At 32.0% G+C, this 25,239-nt stretch overlaps 2 protein-coding genes across 4 annotated transcripts; both read left to right on the top strand.

The window, feature by feature from the left end:
- Positions 1–802: 802 nt before the first annotated feature.
- Positions 803–10,561, top strand: LOC122402237 (monocarboxylate transporter 6-like). Of its 3 annotated transcripts, none has more exons than XM_043404859.1 (8): positions 803–1,081; positions 2,520–2,665; positions 5,172–5,442; positions 6,901–7,145; positions 7,370–7,580; positions 9,429–9,656; positions 9,910–10,104; positions 10,321–10,561. In XM_043404859.1, the coding sequence occupies exons 2-8, from the start codon at positions 2,600–2,602 to the stop codon at positions 10,509–10,511; spliced, it is 1,407 nt and encodes a 468-aa protein (XP_043260794.1). In that variant the 5' UTR covers positions 803–1,081; positions 2,520–2,599; the 3' UTR covers positions 10,512–10,561. The 3 variants fall into 3 exon arrangements, with proteins under 3 accessions (XP_043260794.1, XP_043260796.1, XP_043260793.1); XM_043404861.1 differs by having other exon boundaries at positions 2,513–2,665; XM_043404858.1 differs by having other exon boundaries at positions 2,500–2,665.
- Positions 10,562–12,602: 2,041 nt separating this feature from the next.
- LOC122402241 (protein spaetzle 4) lies at positions 12,603–22,090 on the top strand. The gene is made up of 6 exons (XM_043404866.1): positions 12,603–12,632; positions 15,737–15,915; positions 18,290–18,445; positions 18,749–19,495; positions 21,179–21,301; positions 21,847–22,090. Exons 1-6 carry the CDS (start codon positions 12,603–12,605, stop codon positions 22,088–22,090), a joined length of 1,479 nt encoding a protein of 492 aa, XP_043260801.1.
- Positions 22,091–25,239: the final 3,149 nt, after the last annotated feature.

The following is a 25,239-nucleotide window of genomic DNA, read 5'->3' as shown; positions in this document are numbered from 1 at the left end:
ATTAACGTCATGTAAATGGAGTTTTGCTATATCACAAACAAAATGACGTTTCATAGAAAATTTCAATTTTCTAAAATTATACTAAATAACTCAAAACTAATTCAAACTTTTATATTTTGTTTTATCCACCAAATATGGAAGTTTGACAAAATTAAATAACCTTGATTCATGAAAATTTAGTCTCAAACCCGGATAACTGTCACAATTGAATACACTTATCCGAACAGAGTTTAAATACGAACGAAAAATTAAAAATAGCGAAGATTGATGAACTTTTATGACACGAACTGTTTATTGACGTCATGTAAATGGAGTTTTGAAGAAAATTTCTATTTTAATTCAATTTTCCTAAATAATTCTAAATAACTAAAAGCTAGTTCAAACTTTTATATTTTGTATAATCCACCAAAAATAGAAGTTTGACAAAATTAAATAACCTTGATTTACAAAAATTTTAATTTGAAAACCCGGATTACTGTCACGATTGAATTCACTTATCCGAACAAAAACTCAAATATTAAAAATAGCGAAGATTGATGAACTTTTTATGAAACAAACTGTTTATTAACGTTATGTAAATGGAGTTTTACTGTATCAAGAACAAAATATGGCCCTTTTTGCGTAAAATTGCCCCGAATTCGTTGAACGTGTTAAACGGGTCGCATCGAGGCGGTCTCGCCGGTGCATGTAAACGAAGCCGAAGCAAGTCAAAGACCAGCCTCGGGTCTGAAGTCGAGTCACGAAGCAGGTTTTTATCAAGCGACTTCCCTTCATCGAGCCAGTGACGAATAGTCAGCAGCTCCGCTCACAACACACACATATGTTGCTCCTTTTTGCGTTCCGTCTCAGACGCGGCGTAAAAAGCACCGGTGAAAAGTTCGACGATGTGTCTGATAGAAAAATACAGTGTTTTCGAGTGAGTTCAAGTGACATTTCTCACTGTGTCTCCCTAACCATATTTCAACGGTGACAACGAACCTAATTCTAACAATAATGCATCGTCCATCCTTCTACGTCGCCTTTACTGAAATAATCAGTGCCACGACAACGGAAAAATCACGTTCGATCAACCAAAAATCTCGTACGTATTTCTCTGGATTAACGTTTCATTGGAAAAATATTAATTTTAATGGAGAATATTCACATTTTATTGTGGGCTCTCTAATCTAGTAGAATTTGACTTTTAATAATCGTAGAATATTTTATAAGAAAAATGCTTGTAATTTCGGAAATTTTCTAAAAATATTAACAAAATGGGGGAAATTTTTTTCTCTGAATTCAGATTTTATTCCACCTAATTTTCTCGATTAAAATAATGAGATCTCCTTGAATAACAGTTGTTATTATGATATGCAAATTCATGTGCATACAAGTGTTCACCAGCGAATAAATAAAATTGTTAGTTGAGTTGAATATTTGACAAAATTGATGAAACTTTCACTCCAAATTTCGTCAAATTAAAAAACATCACTTGCTTGCAAAATTCGAAGGTAAAATTATTATAAATTTCAAGGCAACGCCACAGTTAATATTCGAGGTAAACGAGTGTTCGAAAGTTGACTCTCAGAGGCCAATTTGTTCTTTTTTTGTATAAAAAATTGAGAAAACAAAGTTCAACTTTACAGTTTGAAATTATTATTCCAATATTTTTTCGTGAGTTTAAGTGAGCAAGAATTTTATTTTAGGTACGTCCCTGCGACTGTGCCCAATTCAATTAAACTCGTAAAGATCGAGGCAGATGTTATAGTAATCGTCGTTCCCCGCTGTATATCAAATGTTAGCCACAGTCACAGTGACATTAAACCATTATTAAATTATCGTTCAAAGCGGACTAAATGGAAAAGAATCGGTTGTTCCTTCTAATTGGAACACGGTTATGTGTGATTAATTTAATCATCTGGCCCGGAGAACTTTGACTTTTGACTCTGTGTAATACACTCGAATACTCGTTTGAAGAGAAGTGTACACTTCTAGAATTCTACAAACTCACAAAAATGTCAATTCTGATATCTCCGTTCGATCTTAAATTATTATACAAAACCGTGTTACAAAAATGGGGGAAAAAAGAGCACTGTTGAGAGCTCTAAAGCCTGGAGACTTAAACTGCAAAAGATAAAGAAAAGAATAACAAAAAATATCAGCTCGTCGATATATGTAATCAATCGTGTTCGTTGCAATAAAACGTGGCTAATTTTATAATTAATGGACACCGAACTCTTGATAAAAATTTCGGTGTTTAATCTTATCGAGTTCGTCATTTCGTCCAAACGAGAAAAGTTGAAAAAATTTGATATTTATTTTACCATAAATTTGAATTTTGAAATAAATGAATTTATGATTCAGAAGAAAGTGAATGGTTGACTGAAATTTTCGATTTCCACGCTAACATTTGAGAGTAATCAGAAACATTTCACGCTCGTTTGTGTGTGTGTATCTAATACTGATCCACCGATACTAAACACCTATCTTATCATTTGTCCAATTCCGTCTTGTATTTAGCCGACACTCTAAGTTTGCAGTTCGAGACGAGAGGAAGGAGTGACACGGGTGGTCTCGTTTCGAAAGAGACTTTGGGAATTTTGTTGCCTTTTTTGGGAGAATGTCACGCGACGAGGCCGACAGAGGCTGGGCCTGGGTTGTCGTCGCTGCTGTGACCATCATTAACGTGAGTTTCCTGGATTTTCTTGGATTTTCTTGGATTTTCTTTCCCCCACCAACATCGAACGACCTAGTGTGTGTTTTTGTGTGTGCTTGATACGCACGTGTTCACTTTTTGTGGTGTCAATTGTTAAAAATGTTTAGAAATCACTCGTTTTTTGTCATTTGGCATTCGAAACAGTGATTTCACGAAATAGTTTTCTCTTTTTTTTGTTTGGTATTTTAGTTGTATGAATGTTGAATGTAGAGAATCGAATTGTAGAGAAAATTGAAAAATCACTCGTTTTTTGTCATTCGAAACAGTGATTTTGCGAAATAATTTTCTCTTTTTTTTTTTGTTTTGTATTTTAGTTGTATGAATGTTGAAAAATCACTCGTTTTTTGTCATTCGAAACACTGATTTTACGAAATAGTTTTCTTTTTTTCTTTTTTTTTACTTTAGTTGTGTTTAGTTGAATCAATGAAATGGGAGCTTTGTAAATATAAAAATTCGTATAAGGGAGAATTCTAGTGTGAATCTTTGAGATAAATCGATTTTTATTTTGTATTTTCATCAATCAAAAATTTCTATTTCATTTAGACCCAAAAAAATGAAAAAAAAAAACATGATAAAATTTATAATCAAATTTCAGGGTCCCCTTTTTTTGTTCTACCAGTTATAGTCAAAGTTGTAGTAATGAAGAATATTTTAGGTTTTTTTATTTCAAATAAATAGAATGAAATTACAGTGTGAGACCTTTTTTAAATGCAACTATATTTGACTATGTTTGGGGTCATGCAGAGACATCAATTTTGACTTTTTCTCGCTTAAAAAATTCTAAAATATAACTAAAGTATCTATAAATAAACCCTGCAAATTTGATTGCAAAAGCTCTTATAGTTTATTCACAAAAAAAATCTGAAAGAAAATCTAGAATAATGCACTTTGTACTAGTGCATTATAAAAGTGACTATGTTTGAGAGCATGCAGTGCCATCAGTTTTATATTTTTCCAGCTCAAAAAATTCTAAAATATATCTGAAATATGCACAAATAAACCCTGTAAATTTGATTGCAAAAGCTCTTATAGTTTAATCACAAAAAATTCCTCAAGCAAGCCTAAAAAACTGCATTTCATTCTAATGCACTTTTAAAGCAGATATGCATGACTATGTTTGAATATATGCAGTGCCATCAATTTTAACTTTTTCTCGTCAAAAAAATTCTAAAATATAACTAAAGTATCTGTAAATAAACCCTGTAAATTTGACTGCAGAAGCTCTTATAGTTTATTCCCAAAAAATTCTCAAAGAAAGTCTAGAATAATGCATTTTGTACTAGTGCATTTTAAAAGTGACTATGTTTGAGAGCATGCAGTGCCATCAGTTTTATATTTTTCCAGCTCAAAAAATTCTAAAATATATCTGAAATATGCACAAATAAACCCTGTAAATTTGATTGCAAAAACTCTTATAGTTTAATCACAAAAAATTCCTCAAGAAAGCCTAAAAAACTGCATTTCATTCTAATGCACTTTTAAAGCAGATATGCTTGACTATGTTTGAATATATGCAGTGGCATCAATTTTAACTTTTTCTCGCCAAAAAAATTCTGAAATATAACTGAAGTACTTATGAATAGACTCTGTAAATTTGATTGCAAAAGGTCTTGTAGTTTATTCACAAAAAATTCCTCAAGAAAGTCTACAAAAATGTAATAATATGAAATGCACTAGTATGTTTCAGAATATACAGTCTCATCAATTTTAACTTTCTTGCGCCCAAAAAATTCTGAAATATCGTTGAAGTATATCTAAATAAACCCTATAAATTTGTCTGCAAAAGGTCTCATAGTTTATCCACAAAAAATTCCCCAATAAAGTCTAAAATACACTAGTATGAAATGCATTTTAAAATTGACTATGTTTGAGAATATACAGTGTCATCAATTTTAAGTTTTTTGGGTCTAAAAAATTCTGAAATATCAATGATGTATAGCTAAATAAACCCTATAAATTTGACTACAAAAGCTCTCATAGTTTACTCACAAAAAATTCCTCAAAAAACTCTAAAATACACTAGTATGATATGCATTTTAAAATTGACTATGTTTGAGAATATACAGAGCCATCAATTTTACCTCTTTCTCGCCAAAAAAATTCTAAAATATAACTAAAGTATCCATAAATAAACCCTCTAAATTCAACTGTAAAATCTCTCATAGTTTACTCGCAAAAAATTCCCCAAAAAACTCTAAAAAAACCCCATTTACACTAGAAGTCCCCCTTAAAATACTCATATTTTTGCATTTCAAATGCATCCTATCTTTTAAAAACGAAAAATTTCCCTCAAATGCATAAACATCCATTCTACTCACTATACTTAAAACATATTAATTCTACAAAAATACATATCGAACCTGATGTTATGTTAATTTGAATCTTTAATAAATAATCTCTCGAAAATCAGAAGTTTTAATGAATTTTAATTGAAGATACTGTCTCGAATGACTTCTTCTGAATAAAATCGTTTCAGTTGGCGGTGCTTCCGATACAACAATGTTACGGTCTTATCTTTTCGGAGCGTTTTCTTTCGCTCGGTATCTCCGCCACGCAAACATCATTCATTCTTCATCTGAATGGGACAATCGCGTGTAGCCTGGGTCTGATAAGCGGCCCGATGATGAAGAGATTCACGTTTCGAAAGGTCGCCTTCCTCGGCGGTTTAACCGTCGCCGTTGGCATCTGCATGACCGCGTTCGCAGTCGCTGTTCCCGCCATTATTGTCACTTATTGCATCATCGTCGGTGAGTAATTTGCATCTCTCATTGTTCTTATATTCCTCATCACAGAATTTCTACTGTTTAAACTTTCAAATAAACAAATAACATACAACACTTACACGACGCTACAGGACGCAGATACACGTCATCGTTTGGGGCTCTAAATTTTCAGCAAAAACATTGCTCCGACACTGAGACCTTTCGCATAATGTTTTTAAGGCTTCAAACTATTATTTAAGCCGAAAAAAAAAAAATCGAATTTTTCAATATTCTAGAGTTACCCCTTAAGATATGGAAAATACATTTATGCATATAAGTACGAAAAATATAATAAATACACATTCATTTCCACGTCCTTTTAACTCTAGAACTATCAACAATTATCATGTATTTATTTTTGTACCAAAGAAATAATTTTTTAAAAAAAAACTACGGTCAATTTTTGTAAATTTAGTCGACTAAATTTTGTAGAATTTTTATTAGAAATTACGAATTTCATTTTGGTCGCAGCTTGTTCTGTTTCATAATAAAAATGTATTTATTTTTGTATCAAAAGAAACAATTTAAAAAAAAAAACTACGGTCAATTTTCATAAATTTAGTCGACTAAATTTTGTGTTATTAATAATTAGAAATTATGAATTTCATTTTGGTCGTAGCTTGTTCTGTTTCATAATAAAAATGTATTTATTTTTGTATCAACAGAAATAAGTTCCTTAAAAAAAAACTACGGCCAATTTTCATAAATTTAGTCGACTAAATTTTGTATACAATTTTTTGTTTAGAAATTACGAATTGCATTTTGGCCAAAGCTTGTTCTATTTCATAATAAAAATATTTATTCAAACATATAATAAATATATAACATATAATATAATAAATAAATAAAATAATTTCCATAAAAAAAACTACGATAAATTTTCAAAAATTCATAATAAAAATATCTATTTAAACAAGGAACAAATTTGAGATATTTTAGATTTAATAACTACTAATTATTATGATGTATTTATTTTCTGTACCAAAGAAACAATTTAAAAAAAAACTACGGTCAATTTTCATAAATTTAGTCGACTAAATTTCGTGTAATTTTTATTATAAAATTACGAATTTCAAGGAACAATTTTACGATAAATAACAAAAGCCTGCAAAAGGCAAAGAAAAATACAGTAAATATAACGACAATTATAATTATAATTTTGACCACTTTGATAGTTCTATTGTTAAAAATAAATTATTTTTCTATTATTTCGACTCTAATAAATATTTCTATTTACATTTTGCGACGATGAATGAAATATTTGAAGCTATTAACACTTTACCGACCGATAGCCTATTAATCGACTGTTTTACCGGCTAACGCTTACCGACCGATAGCCTATTAATCAACTGTTTTACCGACCAACGCTTACCGACCGATAATCCGCTACCGGTCGGTAAAGTGTTAAATAGAAAATCATTCTAATTTGGCGATGGTTTTCAGGTACCGGTCACGGGATCACGTTTCTAGCAATAAATCTAGCCCTAAACACGTATTTTCGTAAGAAACGCAACGTAGCCATGGGATTGTCGGTGACACTAACAGGCTTAGGTCCGATTTTGATGCCTTTTTTAATAGCAAAACTGCTAGAAAGTTACGCCACCACTGGTACGCTTTTGATTCTCGCTGGAATCGCGATGCATTCGCTGATAGGAGCGTCGTTGTTGAGGCCATTCAAAGAAAAAGAAGTGAGTTAGACACACAATGAACCTAAAACACACCCGTCATTGTTAAGAAGACACTGAAATTCAAGGTGAGAATTCGTGGTGCTATCGAAAATAAGGTAATTCTTAATAAACAGATCGAAAGCTTCGAATAAAGTTTTTTTTTTTATCGTTATAGTTCGGTGTCTTCTTAAAATCACTGAAAAAGGAAACGATTAACGTTCACCGTCAGATTTGATTCCAAATAGATTGCAAGTTTAACGAAGGGCAATGACATCACGGAATCTTCCGCAGAAAAACATTCGGGAGACGTTAATTCTCGATTATTGAACGAAGACGTGGCTCGAGAAACTATAAACAACGATAAAAAAGGAGAGAAACGAAAGTTCCTGTTGAAAATTTCGGAGCACTTGGATCTCGATCTTTTCAGGGACACCCGTTACGTAGCAGTTATATTAGGTAATTTTATCAAATTTTTTATCAATTTTTATTAATAAGAGGGTCCTCTGAGGTGAAGTGTGCTTTTTAGAGACTTTTTTGGGGAATTTTTTTTGAATAAACTATGAGACCTTTTGCAGTCAAATTAATAGGAGTTATTTGTGCATATTTCAGTTATATTTTAGAATTTTTTTGGCGACGAAAAGCTAAAATTGATGGAACTGCATATATTCAAACGTAGCCATATTTAAAATGCATTAGAATGAAATGCAGTTTTTTAGGCTATCTTGAGGAATTTTTTGTGATTAAACTATAAGAGCTTTTGCAGTCAAATTTACAGGGTTTATTTGTGCATATTTCAGTTATATTTTAGAATTTTTTGAGCGAGAAAAATATAAAACTGATGGCACTGCATGCTCCCAAACATAGTCGCTTTTAAAATGCACTTGTACAAAGTGCATTGTTCTAGACTTTCTTTGAGAATTTTTTGTGAATAAACTATGAGAGCTTCTGCAGTCAAATTTACAGGATTTATTTATAGATACTTTAGTTATATTTTAGAATTTTTTTGGCGAGAAAAAGTTAAAATGGATGGCGCTGCATATATTCAAACATAGTCAAGCATATCTGTTTTAAAAGTGCATTAGAATGAAATGCAGTTTTTTAGGCATTCTTGAGGAATTTTTTGTGATTAAACTATAAGAGCTTCTGCAGTCAAATTTACAGGGTTTATTTGTGCTTACTTTAGTGATATTTTAGAATTTTTTGAGCGAGAAAAAGTTAAAATTGGTGGCACTGTAGACTGTCAAACATAGTCAAGCAAAGTCAAGCAGAGCCAAGCAGAGTCAAGCAGAGTCAATCAGAGTCAATCAGAGTCAATCATGAGTCAATCATGAGTCAATCAGAGTCAGTCAAAATCAATCAGAGTCAGTCAAAATCAATCAGAGTCAGTCAGAGTCAAGCAGAGTCAATCAAAATCAATCAAAATCAATCAAAATCAATCAAAATCAGTCAGAGTCAATCAAAATCAATCAAAATCAATCAAAGTCAGTCAGAGTCAATCAAAATCAATCAAAATCAATCAAAGTCAGCCAGAGTCAATCAGAATCAATCAAAATCAATCAAAATCAATCAGAGTCAAGCAGAGTCAAACATACTCAAACTTAAAAAACATCATCTCACGTTCTCCATAATTCTGACCATTCCAATTGTTTAAAATGAAAAAACCTAAAGGATTCTTAATTACTATAAGTTCGACCATAGCCCATACCAAAATAAAAGAAAAAAATCAATTGTTTAAAAAATAACAACACTTCGAATTTAAATTAACGATTTTTCCATGTTTTCTTTTAACTTCAGGGGCCTGAAAAAAATAGAAAAAATAAAAATTTTGAGTTGATTTTGGTAGCAACTATAGTCACACATGTATTGAATGTGTACCCAAAATTTTAAGCCAATTGGTCAAGTAGATTTTGTTTTATCGTGGACAATATTTTGGAAAACACAGTTTAGGGAAAAACACATTTACAATTACGTTGACCATCGCGTTTTTAACAGCCATAACTTCGTTAATTTCAGAAATTTAGACACAAGGATACGTAAATAAATTTTCCAAACTATATTCTTTAAGAAAATCAATTTTTTCAAAGCTTCACACTGGAAGACCACCTTAGAAGTGTATTATTTTCTACTAAATTTGTAATTTTCTTTAATTTTATAAAATTATTTACAAATTGCTTTGCATTGAAATTTTGTATATAAATTTACCAACGTTTCAAGTATATACAGTATTTTTTCCAAGTGTAAATAACGAAAATTGAAGGAGCTACATGTCATCGAATTTTATTAATATTTTTATTAATATTTCAGGTATGGGGGTGTCTTTAGTAGCAGAAACGAACTTCAACGCCATGATTCCGTTCGTCCTCGCGGAACTCTGTGGCCTCGAAAGGACTTCGATCGCGACTGTGATGTCGATCCAAGCCGCTTCGGACATTTTTGGACGATTATGCGTGCCACTCGTGGCCCAAAAAGCCGAATGGACATCAAAAAATCTTTACGTTGTCTCCTTAATAGGATCCACTCTTGGAAGAACCAGTACGTACACTAACACAAAAACCTGACTCAAAATTTGGGGATTTGAAAACACTAAAAAATTCACTTTCAACGCTAGAATCATCGACAATGCATAATGCAATGAAAATAAATGTTTATTCATTGCTATTGGAAATTAGAAATGAGCAATTTTGAGTGCTTTGGTAGCTCTGGTGTTGGGGGATGAAATCACATTATTTAAATCCACTAAAATCAAGTAAAATCGAGTAAAATTTTTTTTTTTTTTGGATTTCAGTTTTGACAACCTGGGGAAGCAGTTACGTTAGTGTTGTCTGCGTTGCACTGATTATTGGCGTTGCAAAAGGCACAAAAGCTGTTTTTCAGACTCTGATAATCTCTGATTACGTTCCTCTGAACAAACTGCCAGCTGCATTTGGAATGCAAATGGCCTGCAGTGGTGTACTGTCGATCGCCATTGGTCCAATCATAGGTGAGTTTAATCTAATTATTTTGAACATATTTTTACCTTAAATCTGTCTCTTAAAATTCCATATTTAAAAAAAATAAGAAATATGGAATTTTAAGAGATGGATTTTATTTCACAAAATTACTTAATCTTCAATTTTTCTAAATCACTCGAATAATATATATAGATCGCTCTAATGAATTGTTTGCTAATTATTTTCTGTCTCTTTTTATATTCAAGGATTAGTGCACGATTCGATGAACAGTTACGTAGCTGCTCTTCATTTCACTTCGATTTTAAGTCTTTCTTGTATTTTCATGTGGTACGTGAGTGGATTTTTAAGGTACAATAAAGACACTGGAAAATCTAGCGAAAAAACAGAAAAAAAAGACACAGAAAAACGAGAGGAAACGATTGACTCAAATGCTTAAATAATTGACAAAAGTTTCTACCTGAGAAAAAAGATTAAAAGAGATTGAAACCGTGGAAATATTAATTAAGTTATAGGTTATCAAATATTAGTAACATATTTTTGATAAATTGTCTTTCTAAGATATATTTTGATAAAATTTTTTTTAAAAATTGTATTATTAACTAATTGTAAGTTTATAGAAAAGTCTGTCAAGAATAGTCAGACATTATTATTATTATTATTTGTTCCTAGTTTTAAGGAATGATTAATTAGAATAGTGCGCGTTTTTTTACTTCTATTGAACATAGAAAACTATACAAAATATGAACGAATTTTCTAAATGTGATCTGAAACGTGCAAAATTAGTATTTTACTTTCGAAAAATGTGTATATACTTTATGAATATCAATAAACTTTTGTGAGAAATTTTAATAGAGAAAGTTGTGTATATTTTTGCCAAAAAAATAATTTAATATGTAAATATAATAATGTGTTTAATAATTCCCTAATTTGCTCATTTATTTGTTACTTATTACTTTCATATACACAAAACAAATGCTTTTTAAAATTTATATTGGATAAAAATATTAAATTTCAAGAGAGCTTCCTTAAATGCGAAAAATGAGAACTATATAGAATTGAATGCACGATGGGTTATAAATTTGAATGTTATATCATTCATTTCATTTTGCAACACACTAAAAATGAATTATTAAAAATTATATTGAATAAAAATATTAAATTCCAATAAAGACATGATTCGTTAAATGCGAAAAATGAAAATTATATAGAATTGAATGCACGATGGCTTGATAAATTTGAATGTTACTTTTGCATCACACTGCAAGTGAATAATTAATAATTATTCCAAATAAAAATATTAAATTCCAACAGAGCTTCCTTAAATGCGAAAAATGAGAACTATATAGAATTGAATGCATGATGGCTTACAAATTTGAATGTTATATCATTCATTTAATCTAGCATCACATTGAAAGTGAATAATAAATAATTATTCTGAACAAATATATTAAATACCATTAGAGTCACGATTCTTTAAATGCAAAAAATAAAAACTATATAGAATTGAACTATAAACGACGGGATGATGGCTTGTAAATTTGAATGTTACTTTTGCATAACACTGAAAGTGAATAATAAATAACTATTCAAACCAAAAATATGAAATTCCAACAGAGCTTCCTTAAAAGCGAAAAATATAAGTACAAATGCTACTTTTGCATCCCACTAAAAATGAATAATAACTAAACTGCGGATATTTATGCATTTATGGAAAAATTTAGATTGTCAACAAACTATAGAATGCATTTAACATGCAAAAATATAACAAAATCTCAAGTAAGATAAAAATTACTGTATTTAGGGGTCTACGAAGCTCTTATTTTATCAATTCTATTAATAAATATATGAATTTGCATAAAAATCCGCAGTCTAATAACTATTCTGATCTAAAAATCCACCAACATATTCTCGATTCCTGGACCACAAATGTCAAAAACATTCAAGACGTCCCCCAACAAGCGTCACGAGTCTGCAACAACAAAAACATCGATTAATAACAATTGAAAGTTCTTCAACAGTAAAAAGGCTAATACACCTCACCGTGTACGATCTCGCCCACCTCTGTCGCGATCCACCATGGATCAAAATCTCCGTCGCGCGAGCAGAACCCGTAGGGCCCGTTGCTACGTCACTGTGGGGGCCCCGTGACACACATCAGTGGGCCCAAATGTAACGGTATCCGCAACAGTGACCTACTCACCGGGCGACGGTGCTCTCTCCTCGCCTTTCCTCCCTCGTCGCTCCTCTCTCTCGCTCTTGGTGCTCGGTCAAGCGATCGTCGAACGCTCGCGGAGGACTCTATGTACTTTTACCAGCGCGAACCGCCTCTGCGTCGCATGTGCCGCCCGGCTGATTACCAGCCCAGTAATGAAAGCGTCCTCGCGCGTGGAGGTGCTGTCATGTAGCCGCGTGTGCACGGGCCTGTCGTCGCACTTTTTACGGTAGCGATCACCCTGTCGGTGAAAACGATACGCGATTGGGCCCACGGCTCGGTCCAACACGCCGAAACTAACGTCAAACGCGAGTTATGAGCGTCATCGTGCTACTCGTCCTCCAGGTGAGTACCCCTGAAACAACGTTAAGTGTCAAAATCGAGTCCAATACCCACAATTTCATTTTTTATATGTTATGATACTCTTCAAATTTAAGTAGATTTTTTTTATTTTGGTGATAATTAGAATTAGAGAAAATAATGAATTTTTTTTTATTTTAATGTGCGTCTGGAAGGAATTTAATAAACAAAATAAATAAAAGCTACGATTTTATTTGTTATATGCTGTGATACTCCTAAAATTGAAGTAGAATTTTTTTATTTTCGTGATAATTTGGCTGGAGAAAATAATGAATTTTTTTTTATTTTAATGTGTGTATGGAAGGAATTTAATTTGTATAGAAATGTGTCTCGAATGATAGAGAAAATATTATACAATAAATAAAAGCTACTATTTTATTTGTTATATGATTTGATACTCTTAAAATTGCAGTAGAATTTTTTTATTTTCGTGATAATTTGGCTAGAGAAAATAATGAATTTTTTTTTATTTTAATGTGTGTCTGGAAGGAATTTAATTTGTATAGAAATGTGTCTCGAATGATAGAGAAAATATTATACAATAAATAAAAGCTACTATTTTATTTGTTATATGATTTGATACTCCTAAAATTAAAGTAGAATTTTTTTATTTTGGTGATAATTAGAATTAGAGAAAATAATGAATTTAAATTAATTTGAAAGAATTATTAGAGAAAATAATGAATTTTTTTTTTATTTTAATACGTGTCTGAAGTTAATGAAATTTTTATAGAAATGTGCCTCGAATTCTAGAGAAAATATTATAAAATAAATAAAAGCTACATCGAAGGGAAATATTTTCCTCGATAGAGTGTGTTTTTTAATTGTTAATTATAATTAAAACTTCGAGCTTGAAGGTTCGTAACTACGATTTTATTTGTTATATGATTTGATACTCTTAAAATTGAAGTAGAATTTTTTTATTTTGGTGATAATTAGAATTAGAGAAAATAATGAATTTTTTTTTATTTTTATTTATTTTATCTTGAAAATTTCGAGCTTGAATTTTCTTTTATTTTATTTATTTTATCTTGAAAATTTCGAGCTTGAATTTTTTTTTATTCTATTTATTTTATTTTTATTTATTTTATCTTGAAAATTTCGGGCTTGAATTTCTTTTTATTTTATTTATTTTATCTTGCAAATTTTGAGCTTGAATTTTCTTTTATTTTATTTATTTTATCTTGAAAATTTCGAGCTTGAATTTTTTTTTATTCTATTTATTTTATTTTTATTTATTTTATCTTGAAAATTTCGGGCTTGAATTTCTTTTTATTTTATTTATTTTATCTTGCAAATTTCGAGCTTGAATTTTTTTTTATTCTATTTATTTTATTTTTATTTATTTTATCTTGAAAATTTCGAGCTTGAATTTTTTTTTATTTTTATTTATATTATCTTGAAAATTTCGAGCTTGAATTTTTTTTTATTTTATTTATTTTATTTTTATTGATTTTATTTTGAAAATTTCGAGCTTGAAGGTTGGTAACGTAGGCGTGGATGGTTCGAAAGTCGATACGTAAGTGGGTTTTCGGTGAAATTATCGAAGAAACGTAGATTCTAGGTGACACACATTAAAATTCAACAGAATTCAGTATTATTCTCGTTACACTTTTCAAACTTTGTTTTACAAAAAATCAAATTATCACCAATTTCGAGGAACACGTGTTTAGATTTTGGAGTACCATAATATATGTAAAAATTGAAATAAATCGACTTGAATATTCGAAATAAATACAAAAAAAAATACATATAAAAAAAATACATATAAAATATAGAAATACATATTAAATTCATTCAATACATATCAACGAGTATCTGTAAAAAACAGAATTTAATTTCGAACAAAACAAAACCCAAATTTCACCAAAAATAAATTATGCAACCTCGATATAAAACTACCTATTCAATTCTAATTTCAATATTTTTATAAATTATTATACACTTCAATGCAATGTATTTTCATTCCATTTCTGAGTATTTAACATCGAGTTAATTGAATGCAACAACAATATTTGACACAAATAATTAACTTTTTAACGTTTCATAATACAGATTTACTGATCCAAAGGCCCCAAACGATCCACACACTTTTCCCGCGTTAATTATTTCCTAGTTACGTAACCATTGCAGCGTGTGAGTGATATAGAATCCAGTTTCCAATCGTTATCAGTCGATTGCAGGAACGGTTCGTTAGACTGACATTGAAGCAGTGAACTGTGTAGTTTACATCCTCGATCGCGAATATTCCAATTCGAAATTTATTGGACGTTTGCAGTTTTTAACAAAAAAAAATTAAATTACAGAGATCCTCGACTTTAATCACAGCGTTGCAATTCGAACGGTAAAATGATTTTAACACTTTACCGACCGATAGCCTATTAATCGACTGTTTTACCGACCAACGCTTACCGACCGATAGCGTATTAACACTTTACCGACCGGCACCGATTGACCCTAGATTATATATCCACTTTTTCTTATAAGAATGTTAAATGAAACTTTGCGACAGTGGTTACTATATTGTTCTCTTTCTGTAATTACAGGGTAATTAAATCTAGTGATATTTTTTATTTTCATGACAACCGATTAATAAGCTACCCGGTCGGTAAAGCGTTGAGCGGTAAAAAACTGATTTATCGGCTATCGGCCGGTAAAAAGTCGATTAATAGGCTACCTTGTCGGTAAAGTGTTAATCAACTTTTTTACCGACCAACGCTTACCGACCGATAGCCGATTAATCAACCGCTACCGGTCGGTAAAGCGTTAACAACCTATGGAGCACAATTCCAACGCGAATCTGACGTGTTTTTTTTCGGCAGAAAAAACCGGTAAAAGCAATTTTGCAAAGTGTTGATTATCTGTACACTTTCAGAAGCCATGCAACTTCGTTTTAACAATGTTTAACAATCGCTGTGAGGTGAAATTTATTGCTGGATTTTGCTCGCCACGAATCACTGCGTCGGCAAAATTAATTATTATTGCTTTAGCTTAGAACAAAAGTTATAAAACTGTGGAGATTTCAACGACTTGCAGAGTGCATGGTTTTGGATCAGAAAGAAGTTATTGATTTTAATTATTGTTGACAGGTGATCATATATCAACACGTGAGATGTCAAGGAGGTGGTGGGCCAAGTACATTCGGATACGATGCATCCTCAGCGTGCAGCAAACCGTATTCGCGTTCGAGTCGCGCGCGATTCGCGAATCTGCCCTGCGATTTTCGACGACAGAACTGGTGCGCGATTGCCGGAAGTGCTTATCCATGGTACGTAAACGAGATTATTATGCCAAAGTAGGGTCGAAGAAAGTACACCTGACACCCCCCTTTTGCACGGTGAAAGCGAGTAAAAGAGAATCGCGTGAGAAAAGTGGTGATACTGATTTAAACGAACATAAACAGAGATTTGAAACAGAGAAATTGAGGAATAAATAATTGCAAAAATTGCAAGTGTACTGTGACTATTTTAAGGTAAATATATCAAAATTACACTTGACCCTCCTTTTGCACGAATCGTGTGAGAAAAGTGGTGATACTGATTTAAACGAATATAAATGAGAGATTTGAAACATAGAAATTGAGGAATTAATAATTGCAAAAATTGCAAGTGTTCTGTGATTATTTTGAAGTAAATATATTATTAAAATTGTAGGGAATATTGACACACGTGTTTTACTTTCATCTTGTTGTTTTGTTTTTAATTTCATTCGATTTCTCGTTTTCTAATAACGTCGTTAAGATTGAAAACAGTAGAAAGTTAATTTGGTGAACGGAAAGAGACAGTAGTGTGTCTTCGTTGCTAGAACGTGTATATCCTGTGCGCTATGAATTTCAAACGAGATACCGAATGCCATCAAATATTAAAATCGCGCGTGACTAAACTGAAAAGACGACGAGGAAGTACTTTTACTCTCGCTGATATGGCTGGTAGAGAGCCATGGCGGTCAGATTTTAGCTCTTTGGCTTAAAATCATGTTTCACGTTCGTTTAAAACAAAATTCAAGCACGTTTTTTAAGAGGAAAATGGAGAAATTTTTCGACGAAAAAAAATTTTTTCAAATCGTTCTGAAAAAATTATTTTTAGTTGCAGGGGTTAATTATAATTATTTTTGGTGAAAAGGTATAAGCTCGAAATCCTACGCACTTTCGAGAAAAAAATTCGGAAAAGTGGTCAAATTTTTTGGTGAAATTAAAAAATTTCAAATCGTTTTAAAAAAATTATTTCTAGCTAGCAGGGTCATTTACAATAATATTTGATCAATAGACGTACGCCCGAATTCCTACCCAATTACGAGAAAAAAATTCAGGAAGTTGGACAAATTTTTCGACGAAATTGAAAAATTTCAAATCGATCTAAAAAAATTCTGTTTAATTGCGAGGGTCAATTACAATCAATTTTGGTCATTAGACATATCCTCGAAATCCTACTCAATTTCGAGAAAAAAATTCGAGAAGGTATGGAATTTCTTGACGAAAAAATAAAATTTTAAATCGTTTTGAAAAAATTATTTTCTATTGCAGGGGTCCATTACAATCATTTTTGGTGAATAGACATACCCTCGAAATCCTAACCATTTTCGAGAAAAAAATTCTTTACCGAAAATATAATGTGAGGCTAGAAATGTTGCCCTAAAATTTCATGCGAATCTTTAAAACGCCATAACTTTTGAACGGATTGGAGGATTTTAATGTTTAAAGCGTCAAACAACGCGTATTTTAGTGAAGAATATGTAGAAATTGTAAAAATACTGAAAAATTTATTCGTTCATCCCGTAAAATTTAAAAAACCCTATAAAAATGGTCCAATTTTCAAACGACCATAATTCCTACAATAGTGAATATATTTCAATGAAATTTTGGGAGGAAGTAGAGCTTATGGGTACCTACAAAAAAGTATTAAACAAAATTTCCGTAGCGCGTCAAACAAATTTATTAAAAATGAAAAACGAATTCCTAAGAAAAATAGACACGGAGTAGATGCCTAAATTTTTCGACGAAAATGAAAATTTTCAAATCGTTCTGAAAAAATTATTTCTAGCTAGGAGGATCAATTACAATCATTTTTGGTGAATAGGCATATCCACGAAATTCTACCCATTTCGGAGAAAAAAATTCGACAAGGTGGTCAAATTTTTGGACCAAATTGAAAAATTTCAAATTGTTCTAAAAAAAATATGTTCGATTAAGGGGGTCAATTACAATCATTTTTGGTGAATAGACATAACCTCGAATTCCAACCCATTTTCGAGAAAAAAATTGGAATAGGTCCTCAAATTTGTCGACCAAATTGAAAAATTTCAAATCGTTCTAAAAAAAATATGTTCGTTTAAGGGGGTCAATTACAATCATTTTTGGCGAATAGACATATCCCCGAAATCCTACGCATTTTCGAGAAAAAAATTCGAATAGGTCCTCAAATTTCTCGACCAAATTGAAAATTTTCAAATCGTTCTAAAAAAAATATGTTCGATTAAGGGGGTCAATTACAATCATTTTTGGTGAATACACATACCCCCAAAATCCTACCCACTTTGGAGAAAAAAATTCTTTACCGAAAATATGTGTTACTATTAATAATGGCCAAAAATTTCATTATAAAACTATTATTTTCTAACAATAAATTGCATATTTCGAATTTCAGGCACGCTGTTCGACGTTTCGTACAAGAGAATCAAGGATTAATGAGACGAATGTACGGAGACGAGAGACACATTAATGTACTGAGAGCAGAATTCGAAAAAAATGACATAGAATTAAAAAATGACGAATATTACCACCACTTTTCCGACGAACACAGGTAAATTTACAGTAAAAATTGACTAATTCAATATGCAATAAACAATATCAATGTAACTTGCAAAAATCCCTAATAAAATTTTACAATTTTTTCAAAAATACATATCCAAAAAAATTACTTTAATTTTCGTAAAAATTGACTATTTCAATGTGCAATAAACAATGTCAATGTAACTTGCAAAAATCCCTAATAAAATCTTATAATTTGTTCAAAAATATATATCCAAGAAAATTACTTTAATTTTCATTTTTACAGATCGAATAAATATACTATGACTGATCTAATCAAAAACAATTATTTCAGAAAATATCAATATTCTCACGATTACGAGTACTTCGAAAACGAAGAAAACTTAAGAAACGACGACGAGTACGAGCGACGAGGCTTCACGAGCAGATCGTTCAACGACAATGGCGGCAAACGATCGAACAAATTTCCAAAATTGAGCGAGTACACGAGACCTCACTTCCGACCAACCGAGAAATCCACTTCGACTACCACAACGACGACAGCGACCTCTACGATCACCGTTTCGTTGGTCACTGAAACGCCATCCGCGCCATCTACATCCCCAGCGGCCATTTTGGTACCGCGTGAATCTACAACGATCTCAGTGAACGATACAAACGACGCTAAAACTGAGAACAGCGACGAAACATCGTCGATTATGGCTCCCCAGGTCGTCAGGGAGCAGAATTTCAGCCTAAACGAAATTCCAGAGCAACTGGACAAGATGGAGGAGGAACTCGAGGAAATGGCGGACGTTTCAGAGGCCCCGGACATAGATTTCGAGGAAACTTCGACTGTTAGTTTGCCAGGAATGACGGAACTGCCTGCTGAGCTCGATATCAGCGGAGACCTGTTTGCCACGCCGAAAGAAACGACTGTTGAGGAGACTTCCAGCTCGAACGAGCAACAGGAGTTCAAACCTCGACCGGAATATCGACCGGCGGGCAAGCCGGAAGCCTCCTCTTCCATGGAGGGGCAGCTGTACCAGGACGTAGCCGCGAAAGATCAACAGGAACAACCGGTTCTGAAACTCAGAGGAGTGTAAGTAGGCGTTTTATTTGCGTTTGTTGGGGAATCCATGGGTCTTTCACTTTTATTCGATAGGAGACACTTTGGATGTTATAATGGAGGACTTGGATTCTTTGGATGTTGGATGTTGCATGTTGGATGTTTCTAATGATAGAAATTGGGAAATCTCAACCCCTAAATACAATAACTCACGCCTTGCTTTAAATATTTCTTATATTTTTGTCACAATGGCGGACTTGGATTCTTTGGATGTTGGATGTTGGATGTTGGATGTTGGATGTTGGATGTTGAATGCTTTTAATAATAGAAATTGGGAGGGTTATTTCAACCCCTAAAGATAGTAACTAGCGCCTGAATTTAAATATTTCTTATATTTTTGGCACAACGGGGGACTTGGATTCTTTGGATGTTGGATGTTGGATGTTTTTAATGATAGAAATTGGAATATTTCAACCCCTAAAGATAATAACTCGCGCCTGAATTTAAATATTCCTTATATTTTTGTCACTATGGCGGACTTGGATTCTTTGGATGTTGGATGTTGGATGTTTTTAATGATAGAAATTGGGAAATCTCAACCCCTAAATACAATAACTCACGCCTTGCTTTAAATATTTCTTATATTTTTGTCACAATGGCGGACTTGGATTCTTTGGATGTTGGATGTTGGATGTTGGATGTTAAATGTTGAATGCTTTTAATAATAGAAATTGGGAGGGTTATTTCAACCCCTAAAGATAGTAACTAGCGCCTGAATTTAAATATTTCTTATATTTTTGGCACAACGGGGGACTTGGATTCTTTGGATGTTGGATGTTGGATGTTTTTAATGATAGAAATTGGAATATTTCAACCCCTAAAGATAATAACTCGCGCCTGAATTTAAATATTCCTTATATTTTTGTCACTATGGCGGACTTGGATTCTTTGGATGTTGGATGTTGGATGTTTTTAATGATAGAAATTGGGAAATCTCAACCCCTAAATACAATAACTCACGCCTTGCTTTAAATATTTCTTATATTTTTGTCACAATGGCGGACTTGGATTCTTTGGATGTTGGATGTTGGATGTTGGATGTTAAATGTTGAATGCTTTTAATAATAGAAATTGGGAGGGTTATTTCAACCCCTAAAGATAGTAACTAGGGCCTGAATTTAAATATTTCTTATATTTTTGCCACTATGGCGGACTTGGATTCTTTGGATGTTGCATGTTGGATGTTTTTAATGATAGAAATTGGAATATTTCAACCCCTAAAGATAATAACTCGCGCCTGAATTTAAATATTCCTTATATTTTTGTCACTATGGCGGACTTGGATTCTTTGGATGTTGGATGTTGGATGTTGGATGTTTTTAATGATAGAAATTGGGAAATCTCAACCCCTAAATACAATAACTCACGCCTTGCTTTAAATATTTCTTATATTTTTGTCACGATGGCGGACTTGGATTCTTTGGATGTTGGATGTTCGATGTTGGATGTTGGATGTTGGATGTTGGATGCTTTTAATAATAGAAATTGGGAGGGTTATTTCAACCCCTAAAGATAGTAACTAGCGCCTTAATTTAAATATTTATAAAAATTTAATAATATCGTACAAGAAGGGTATAAATTAACTTCCAATGTGACTTTTCGATGGCTCAAACACTAAACAAGTGACTAAATTTATGGTTTTATTTAATATTTCAGGAATGCTTGTCCTGTGAAGGAGGAGGTCGTTGCACCCTTCTGGGCAAACAACACAAGAGGGGAAGTTTTGGCGCTGTTGAATCTCTACCCCTTTGAACAATACGTCCACTGGGAAAAATGCACGTGAGTATCGAGAAAAACACTTTTAAAACAAATTTTAAAATTGCAAAACCTCCTTTCCCCTAAAAATTTTCAATTAAATACAATTTTAATTCTAAGAAGCAACAGAATCCATTATGAAAAAATATGTAAAATACTTAAAGCAAGATACGAATAATAATATGAATTTTCCATAAATATATAAAAATATGAATTTTCCATAAAGATCTGGTGTAAAAATACATTATGCAAAAATATAAAAAATACTTAAAGCAAGATACGAATAAAAATATGAATTTTCCATAAAGATCTCGTGTAAAAATATGAATTTAAAATGGTGGTACACAGGACTCTCAGAGTTAATTTGTCTAATCTGTTTGATCCATATAGATCTGGTGTAAAAATATGTTATGCAAAAATGTAAAAAATACTTAAAGCAAGATACGAATAAAAATATGACTTTTCATAAAGATCTCGTGTAAAAATATGAATTTTAAAATCGTGGTACACAGGACTCCCAAAGTTAACTTGTCTAATCTATCTAATCTGTCTAATCTGTTTGATTTAAGTCATGAGAACAAACAGATGTACTGCAGAGACGGATGCAGATGCGAGCAACAATACAGACTCCACAGACTGTTGGCTTACGATCCAAATAACGAGTGTCGTGGCATCTTCAGCGACTGGTTCAAGTTCCCAAGCTGTTGCGTGTGTCGTTGTTACGATTTGCCCCTCGAATTTCGCGTAACTTCTCGATCCCCCCGAATGCAAAAACGAGTTAAAGTTCGTCCACCTCGTAGTCGCTATTCCTAAAAAAAAAAAACAAATAATTATTAACAAAATCATTGCAAAAGAAAGAATTCAATAGTATTTTCTCTCAAACTTTCAGAAATTTTTTTTTTAAATTCAACTTCGATATATTAATATTTGACTCGAAATTCAATTTTGGAGAATTTATATCCTAAAAAAAAACAAATAATTATTAACAAATTCATTGCAAAAGAAAGAATTCAATAGTATTTTCTCTCAAACTTTCAGAAATTTTTTTTTTAAATTCAACTTCGATATATTAATATTTGATTCGAATTTCAATTTTGGAGAATTTATATTTATTTAATATTTTACCTGTACATTTTTCATCGACTCAATTGCATCTGTTTTTTATTTAATTTTTCGAGTTTTTGGAGCTCGAAAAGTTGTGTACATACTTACAATAAACAAGCTCGCGTTGCCCCTAAAAGAAAGTAAACATTCGAGTTTTCAATGGAAACTCGAATGTTAATTGCATTATTATTGAAAAAAAAAGCGAAGATAATGTAAAATATTTATTATTGTGTTGGTTGAAAATTATGGGAAAAATGAGCGCCAATGCATGCCATATGTATAAAATTTCGACTCGATATTGTCCACGTTTCATTGTGTAAATAATTGCATTAACGTGAACAATAACGATTTTCCGTAATAATAAGCGACGTTAACACTTTACCGACCGATAGCCTATTAATCGACTGTTTTACCGGCCAACGCTTACCGACCGATAGCGTATTAATCGACTGTTTTACCGGCCAACGCTTACCGACCGCTAGCCTATTAATCAACTGTTTTATCGGTCGACGTTTACCGACCGATAGCCGATTAATCAACCGCTACCGGTCGGTAAAGCGTTAACGTTTAAACAATAACACTTGTACAGTGGAAATCTGATGGCTACAGCCTAGTCAAAAAATTTAGTCCCCCCGTTATTGTGATTTATAACGAAAATTAATTAAACTGTACTGCATTTATAATTTAAAATAAATATCTGCTTGTGTACATAATAAATTATGATTGCCACTCTTCGCTCTCTTGTCAATCTATATATCACTGTTTTAGTCTTGATAAACATTTAAAATGTTTTTATTTATTAAAAAAGTAAAAATTCTTTTAAATATAATTAATAAATAAATATTGAGATATATTTCAACGAGTATGAGGAATTAAAACTGTGTAAATTATATCTGAGAATTTTTTAATTATTACTTTTTGCATCGATATAGTTGTTTAAGACATTTTTTTAAACATTTTCTACTCCAAGTAATCATAAGGCTCGTGAATAAAGCTGCATAAGCCATCTTTTTGTTACATTTGTTGTTAATTTTACTTGCATTTTATAAATATTAACGTTGTATATGTTTGCAATATGTAACAATCTCTGGTAAAGGAATTTTTGTTTTTAATTTACCCAATTTTCCTGTAAGAATATTGTATTTTAATGAAAATATAATGTAAGGCCAGAAAAGTTGCCCAAAAAGTTCATGCGAATCTTTAAAATGCCATAACTCCCGAACGGATCGAAGGATTCTAATTTTTCAAAAAGCAAACAACGCGTATTTTAGTGAAGAATATGTAGAAATTGTAAAAATACTGAAAAATTTGTTCCTTCACCCCGTAAGATTAAAGAAAACCCCATAAAAATGGTCCAATTTTCAAAAGACCATAATTCCTACAATAGTGAATATATTTCAATGAAATTTTGGGAGGAAGTAGAGCTTATGGATACCTACAAAAAAGTATTAAACAAAATTTCCGTAGCGCGTCAAACAAATTTATTAAAAATGAAAAACTAATTCCTAAGAAAAATCGACAAGGTAGAGGTGCCTAAAAAAAAAAATTTCAAATCGTTCTGAAAAAATTATTTTTAGTTGCAGAGGTCAATTGCAATCATTTTTGGTTATTACAGATACCCGCAAAATCCTACGCAATTTCGAGAAAAAAATTCAAGAAGGTAGTCAAATTTTTCGACGAAAATGAAAATTCTCAAATCATTCTAAAAAAATTATTTTCAATTGTAGGGGTCAATTACAATCATTTTTGGTGAACAGACATACCCTCGAAATCCTACGCATTTTCGAGAAAAAAATTCATCTAAGTGCCTATTCCTGTAAGAATATTGTAATCGTGCCAAAAAAATTTTTATGAAAAATATATATCGACTTTGTAATGTGGAAAAAGTATATTTCGTAATAGAAAACCATGTACTGTCACTAAAATATAATAAAGAATAATTTCTTACAAAAATAAATATTTATCAAATTTGACAATGTTTAGAGTATTGAAACCATAAGTTATCAAACATAGAAAATTTTGTTCTTCCCTCATATGGTGTACAGGGTTGTTATGAATGATTTTATTTGAAGAAACTATTCTAAATTCGCAGCCATTAGCTCGGTGGTACCCACAAAGAGAAAGTTAAATAAAAAAAGGAGAAAAAATGATGAAAATATGTTAATTGTGGGTAACACCGATTACCAGGTCTCACCACGAGGAGGTTGCTGCGACTGGAGACCCGAAAGAAGATAGATGGAACCAAAGTTCCTTCGATCTCCTCGTTTTACACTCCGAAAACAATTATTTTATAAAAAAAAACGAGGCAAAACCGTGCAAGAGGTCCTATATTAATATAAAATTTATTTACATGGACCTATCGATAAATTATAGTGCATATTGTGCCAAGAATTTAAAAAAAAATGTGTAAAAATTAATTACAATCATAATTCGATCCATAAAAATATCATGATTTCCATTTATTGTAATTTTCAGTAGTGGAAATGGTTATAAAGCGCGTTAGTTTGCATAAATGGAGGAGCAATAGTGTCCTCTGGGCTCCCACTGGTGCACTGCGTGTCAAACAGCCTTCTGCGCATCGGTTTGCGCATGCACAACGACCGAGCTTTCGAGTTCCGCCATTGGAGGCGCTGAGTCGCGTCCTTGCGCGGATGCAACGCCCACGTGCATGCATGTACAGTAGTGCTTCGATAAAACGTACTGTTGCACCGATTGCAAGTTGCATAAAGTGAGTTACACCGCCTCTGGATAAACAAATTATTACTACAAGTCAATCAAATCGTGTTGTACGACGAATCTCGCGAAGAAGAAAGAATCTAAATCAGTCGACCATTGTAACACGACACGATTCGCTTGTA

Source organism: Colletes gigas, unplaced genomic scaffold (genome assembly GCF_013123115.1).
Source record: "Colletes gigas isolate AHSC1104 unplaced genomic scaffold, ASM1312311v1 Colletes_gigas_Sc00034, whole genome shotgun sequence".
NCBI classification, from domain to species: Eukaryota; Metazoa; Arthropoda; class Insecta; order Hymenoptera; family Colletidae; genus Colletes; species Colletes gigas.
Note: the sequence above shows the minus strand (reverse complement) of the source record. Positions and strands in the feature narration are given on the sequence as shown.